Source organism: Hyalella azteca, unplaced genomic scaffold (assembly GCF_000764305.2).
Source record: "Hyalella azteca isolate HAZT.00-mixed unplaced genomic scaffold, Hazt_2.0.2 contig3106, whole genome shotgun sequence".
NCBI lineage: Eukaryota > Metazoa > Arthropoda > Malacostraca > Amphipoda > Hyalellidae > Hyalella > Hyalella azteca.
In genome coordinates this window covers 85743-92778 of record NW_025933359.1, presented here as the reverse complement: position 1 = coordinate 92778, position 7036 = coordinate 85743, and the positions used below count along the sequence as shown (strand labels likewise).

Here is a 7036-nt window from a genome sequence, read left to right as displayed (position 1 = left end):
GAAGTTAAGAAACGCAATGTTAAAAACTTCACAATACTCGTATGTGCAAGTATTCTATGTATGCGCTGACGCGTGACCTGGAAAACATTCAATAGACTCTAGACAAACTTTCGAGGAAAAACTGTACTGAATCCTTAGCTGGTGGCCGTACATTTTTTTTCCTTGCGGGCAATCATAGTTTTTTACGTAGATTACAGCATCTAAGTAGAATTTACCATCGAACATCACTGCACGTTTCTTTTGTGCAAGAAAATTATATTCTATATGATATAAATAAAAATCGGTGCAATTACACGAGTTTATGCGCGTTCCAAATAACACGTGAAAAAAGGCAGAAGTGCCGCCAGTGAATTGAAGTGCAATTAGTGCAGCACTTAGACGCTGATGACGTCACGAGGTTAGTCGCACGTAGCATCCTGACCGCAAACCACTCGTACAAACAAACTCATGTATTCAGAAATAATAGTGTTGAATGAAATGCATGGTATTGAATAATAACTGTACCCACTAAAACGGAAGCATGAAATGTGACATTCATGAAATGTAACAGGTATGGAAATGTAACAGGCATGTAAATGAAACAGCCACGAAATATTGGGGCATTAAAAATATTTGGTAATAAATTTGTACCTTTGAAAACACGCATGTGCAACGCAAAACATTTTCATTACAGTAAAACTTTTCAAGCACTCACCCAAGTACTAAGCAAAATATCGTGGTGCCTTATTACCAAAGTACCCTGATAGCCTAAGCATTACGGGTAAGTAGTTTAAGGCACGTAAACGTAACATAACTCTTCATGTGACCTAGAGAAAAACTTTTCCTATCGCGGTCACTCGTAACGCGCGCTGCGGTTGAGCGCTGAGCCCCATGCCTGACCAGTGAAACTGCGCGGGCAGCTGCCGCGGGCGCTACTGTCGCCTTCAACCCTAACAAAATTTAGAGTCGCCCCAGCTTCTGGTACTCCAAATCAGAAGCTGCCGCGTCTGCAAATTTTCACGGGGAAGCGTCGCGCTGGCGTCAATTAAGCTTCAGTGACATGTCTCGTAATTGTGTTAAATATTCATATAAGAGTTCGGAAAAATTATGTTGTGAGTGGAAAATATTAGCTGCAATAATTATTCATAATTTACAATTTGTGGATGGAACATTTTTGACTTAATTGGAAAATTATTTCAAGTATTTTTTGACAGTTATGGTGAGAGCTAAAAAGCATATATCCTAGAGATGTCCTGTGCAAAGAAGAATGTCGACAGGGCAATAAAATATCATCAACAATAAAAATTAAACGAACATTTCAAACTGTAACATATTTCATCGATCAACGCAGTTGTCCGTTAAAGCTGTGCAAGTCTTACAAGCAACTTAATACAACTAAGAAACTTCTCTCACGCGTGCTTTATAACCTAAATCTGCAGGAAAATGTACGATAAGAACTGCAAATAAACGAGCAGATCAGATACTCGAGATTTAAATCATCAACGTAAAAGCGGAACAAATATTTTCCTATATTCCTGAATGCATACACATGATTGTCATGTGGTCATGCATGCATATACATGATTGCCATGTGGTCATGCATGCATACACGTGACAAGATTGCCATGTGGTTATGCATGCATAGACATGATTGCCATGTGGTCATGCATGCATATACATGATTGCCATGTGGTCATGAATGCATACACATGATTGCCATGTGGTCATGCATGCATATACATGATTGCCATGTGGTCATGAATGCATACACATGAGTGCCATGTGGTCATGCATGCATATACATGATTGCCATGTGGTCATGAATGCATACACATGAGAGCATAAACATGACCACATGGCATGGCATGGCTCCTGCGTGTAGGTATACACATTACATAAGGGAGCATAGACATGGCCACATGCGGCGTCTTGTGCAAACCAGTATGAAGAAGTAGGTCATGGGTTAAATTAATGAATAAAAAATATCAATATAAAATTTTCCGCCTGGCATAATTATTAATATTCAAAACATGGCGATTTCGAAAGCATTTTATATGCAGGTGCTTTGCCTTGCTAAGAGATAAGCTTACTATGCTCACGTTATTCGTATTATATACGAACTATTTACGCACTATAAAGGCGACTATCAGAATCGTAAATACCAATAATATATCAATTGGTATTATAGCATTATTTTCTCAATTTAAATTGCGAATCAACCGAGTATTAGCAACCCGAAAAAATTGAAAGGAACTCGTTAAAAACCAATCGGAGACAAGTTCCCTCATCAGTTGTAAGCTTCAATAATGTAAAAAAGTCACCATGAAGAACAAATCTACACAGTAAAGATTGTAACCTAGAAGAAAAGAAAACCTTAATTTCGCTTAAAACGTATATCTTGCGACTCTTGAAGCCTTTTTCCTGATTTGTGCATGGTTTGGATTATATATTAAAAAAACTATGGGGGAGGGGGTGAAAACTTCAAATAAATCTTATAAAAAAAAAATAAAATAATAAATCGAAAAGAGGGCTTAAGAGTCGATAGATATTTTTTTCTTTCAAATCGAATGATATGTCTCTTGATGATTAAAAATTTAAAAGCAAAGAATAGTCCACAAAAATTCATATCTTTATAGAAAACGTTTCGGAGTCCAGCTCCATCGTCAGTTCGTAGAATCTAGAACATACATAGAAAGTCACAAGTTAATACAATTGAAAGCACATAACACAATTAGAATCTAAATTTACAAGTAATAGGGCATAAAAACCTATCTATTCACAATTTCAAGGGGATAGGAGCTCACAGCTGAATTTAAACTGGGCCTAAGCTTAAAAATGTACAATGATTCTAAGATACGCAAATCTGAAGTACCGGAGGTAGAAGCTACTACCGTACAGTGACTTTCGGGTGTTAGCTTCTACCTCCGGTACTTCAGATTTGCGTATCTTAGAATCATTGTACATTTTTAAGCTTAGGCCCAGTTTAAATTCAGCTGTGAGCTCCTATCCCCTTGAAATTGTGAATAGATAGGTTTTTATGCCCTATTACTTGTAAATTTAGATTCTAATTGTGTTCTGTGCTTTCAGTTGTATTAATATTTAGGTTCTAATTGTGTTCTGTGCTTTCAATTGTATTAACTTGTGACTTTCTATGTATGTTCTAGATTCTACGAACTGACGATGGAGCTGGACTCCGAAACGTTTTCTATAAAGATATGAATTTTTGTGGACTATTATTTGCTTTTAAATTTTTAGTCAACTTGCGATTTAAGCAATTAAGTGACATTAATACTTCTCTTGATGATGTAGCACGTGAATTGAAGGAAGAGATAGATATATAAGGGACACCTTTTCTGCCGTTTTCTTTTCATTTCATGTTTTTTTAATTTTTAGCAAGAGCAAAATTTTACTCTTTCGCTCTATCACATATGTGTACGAAGTTTCACGAAGATCCGTCAATGAATGGACCTTTTTTTCCCCAGACGCCCCCTTAAAATATAGCTAGTAATTCGATGCAATGTTAAAAAAATTACATAAAATCGTTCGTAAATTATCTTTACACTAAATATTTGAATGCTCCAGACTTTTTAATAAAGCTGAAAATGGAAAGAAAAGGCCAGCCGGAAGGGTAAACCTGCCATTATTATGCTGAGGAAAAAATAAAATTAAGTACACATGCCACGAAATAACGAAATATTATGCAACGATCGTTACAGTAGTAAATAACGAAACTTTTTTTGAAAATAATGGTCATACCTGAAATATTAAATTATGCATTCAACGTTTCCAGTTCGTAAAATAATATTGATTAATAAAAGCCATCCATCTGTTCTGATTGCTGATCTGAACGATCGCTGCAGGCTGATGATGGAGATCGTGTGTAGGTGAGCAAATTGAGGTTCCATACGAAAATGCCACGTCATCTTCTCGTCAGCAGCTCAATGGGACCATCAATAACATCAACGAATATTTAATTTAATGATCTAAAATATCCGCATCCAAAGACACCCATTCACGTGGATTTGTATTTAATGGCATTTCTAATTTTGTTGGACAGGATCCCATAATCTTAAATGTGAAATCAAGTTTCCCACACCATGAAAATCTGCAGTCGGCATGAGTAAATGGAAAGAAATTGAAATCACCAAAAAACTCAGGTCAGGAAGTCATTCATGAAAAGAATCAGATCATGTGATGACCGTACTACAAACAAGGAGAAAACAGACATTGAAGTGTCAAGTTCAATAGCACTGCAGCTGTCGTATAAGAGTTCATATTTCTATTAAATGTTTCTCGAGTCATCGCTGTATTCTTTAGCCAACGCACACATCAAGTTTCCTTGGCTGTGGCCTTCCGCGCATCAAATTAATTTCACTTCGCAAATAAATTTGCCGCACCAAAAAAATTTTCTCTTGAACATCTGCGGCACGAAAATCGGATGTGTCACCCGAATAAACTTTTACCACAGAAAAATTGAATTTATCGTTAAAAATGAAATTTTTGTCGCGCAAATAAAGAGGAGCGCAAGGATGACCTAAAACGAGCGGAAGAAGTTCAGTGTCATGGCAATGGTACGATCATTCATGAGCTTCTTGCAGCCTATATAAGACGACACAGCGAAGACTACCCTCACTCATTCCCGAGACTCCCTTAAGCTAGCATGAAGTTTCTGGTGAGTAGCACAGGCCATCAGGGCGATAGCGCTTGGTTTTTATGTAAATTTATATACATAGGTCACTGGTGAATTGAATGAAATCAAGAGCCAAGAGTCAAAATATTCTGTAAGTGAAGAGGGAAAAAATTTCTAAATGATCTGAAATATGAGAAATCATTTCATTGAGATTTAGAACGTTTCAAAATGTTATTGAGGAGTAAAACATTATGCACGAACATTAATACATGATGAACTTGATCGCTTGATTCATATGATTGATGTTTCTTGTATCTTATGCTTAAGCTAAACATACAAGTTTGATAACAGTCAACATGGTCCAACATTAGAATTTATTTTAAAATTAGTTGTGTGATACACGGACTAAATTTCAACGCAGGTATCGTTTGAGCTTCTCTCTCTCGGTCTCCTTATTTCTCGTTGTGAAATCGGCGTATTTTATACAGATAAAAAAGGGGTTCAACAATCTGCCGAAAAATAGACCTAATGACTCAGCCTCAATTTCTAACTGGTTGCAGATCCTAGCATCTTTTGTGGTTGTGGCTACGGCCAAGCCTCAGGGCTACAATACCGGTGCTCCTTCCCGGCCTTTCAACCCCTCGGCTGGGGTCGCCTCGAGTAACTCGGGACTTGGCACGGGTGGCGGTCTCGGCATCGGTTTTTCCTCCGGCTTCGACTTGAGGAGCGAAAACCTGCAACAGCCGCAGCAGCAGCAGCTGCCCAATCTTCAAGACTTGCAGAGGAACGACGACCAGGTCTTATCTTCAGGAGGTTCTCTGAACGGAGGCTTCCTATCTAACGGCAACCAAGGGAACCATCAAGCTCCAGTGGAACTGGGCCAGAGCTGTGGCGAGGATGAAGTTCGGCATGTTGACGGTTCTTGCGTTCGCCCGATCATCAACAGGAGGATATTTGTGTACGCTGCTCCTCCAGCACAGAGGATCGAGACTTTGGCCCCGAAATCCTTGCCCCAGCCTAAGGTTGATTACAACTTTGTTTTCGTCAGAACCCAGCAACAGGTCCAAGGCGCTCAGCCCGTTGTACTGCCACCGCCCCAGCAGAAGACTTTAGTGTACGTGCTCAATGAAAAATCTGGGGCTCTGGAACAAGAGGTCATCGAACTTCCTGCCAATCCTACCCAGCCAGAAGTTTATTTTGTAAATTACGACCAAGGAGACAATCCGAAATTGCCAGGAGGAATCGATCTGCGTGAGGCACTTGCTCAGTCTGCTCAGCAGGGTGAAGTTATCGACGGTGCTTCTAACCAGGAGCTGAACCCAGGAAACCTTGGCGATGGCCACGGTTCTGGGGATGGCCAACTTCAGATCAGCGGCGGATTCGATGGAACTGTCGCAGGCACAGGAGATGGATTCGGTGGAGCCGTCGGAGGCGCAGAAGGTGGATTCGTTGAAGCTGTCGGAGGCGTAGGTGGTGTATTCGGTGGAGCTGTCGAAGGCGCAGGTGGTGGATTCGGTGGTGCTGTTGGAGGCGCAGGAGGTGGATTTGGTGGAGTTGTGGGAGGCGCAGGTGGTGAATTCGGTGGAGTTGTGGGAGGTGCTGGAGGTAGAGTTGGCGGAGCTGTCGGTGGTGAATTTGGTGGAGCTGCTGGTGGTGGATTTGGAGGAGCTATTCGTAACGATTATTCTGCACCCTTGCATCGCCAGTCACAACCTCTGCCTCCTTCCACAGCCTACTCTCGTCCATAGACGCCAGGGCTTTTGAAAGTCAATGCTTTTTCCCCTCAAAATAATATTTGTGCAACACTTTTGAATGCTCTTGTGCAAAACACATCGTGCCAACCGTTCAAAGCTTAATAAGTATTAAAATTTTATTTATTTTGTAATAATTAAAATGATACGCGCAGGATTAGTATTTTATTCACTTACCACATGTGCGATGAAATTGACTATAATTAACTCTGCAGCACAGATGAAACTCTCCATTCTATTATTTAGCTTTATAATGGAAACTCCTGATAAAAAATTGTAGACTTCATACCAGACCACAGTACATTTTTCATTCAATGGAAGCAGAGCGAGAATGTAATTAACAAGCAGCGAAAGTAAATAATTAGTGGGCAGCAACTATCTAATTATTATCAAAGGCCTTCTGCTGGTCATGCAATTTTCATTCTCTAGCTCACGCTAAAAGGATGCCGAGAAGCATTATTGATAGACAAATTTTCTGATGACTTACTAAGTAATTTTACCAAGTTTTAAGATTTATACGTAATTTCGGGCCGACAAACTCGTAACTCGTTTGCACTCTAGGAGATAGACAGATGGACTTTTACTGTTGAAACACAAATAATGGCCTCTCAGAAACTGAAACACAAATAACGGCCTCTCAGATAATAGTACCAAATAAGACTATTTACTAAGATAC

The 7036-nt window shown here is 39.5% G+C and overlaps 1 protein-coding gene across 1 annotated transcript; it reads left to right on the top strand.

Moving 5' to 3' along the window:
• Window positions 1-4618: 4618 nt before the first annotated feature.
• LOC108682531 (keratin, type I cytoskeletal 9) lies at window positions 4619-6515 on the top strand. Its single transcript, XM_018171720.2, has 2 exons — window positions 4619-4651; window positions 5170-6515. Exons 1-2 carry the CDS (start codon window positions 4640-4642, stop codon window positions 6355-6357), a joined length of 1200 nt encoding a protein of 399 aa, XP_018027209.1. The 5' UTR covers window positions 4619-4639; the 3' UTR covers window positions 6358-6515.
• Window positions 6516-7036: the final 521 nt, after the last annotated feature.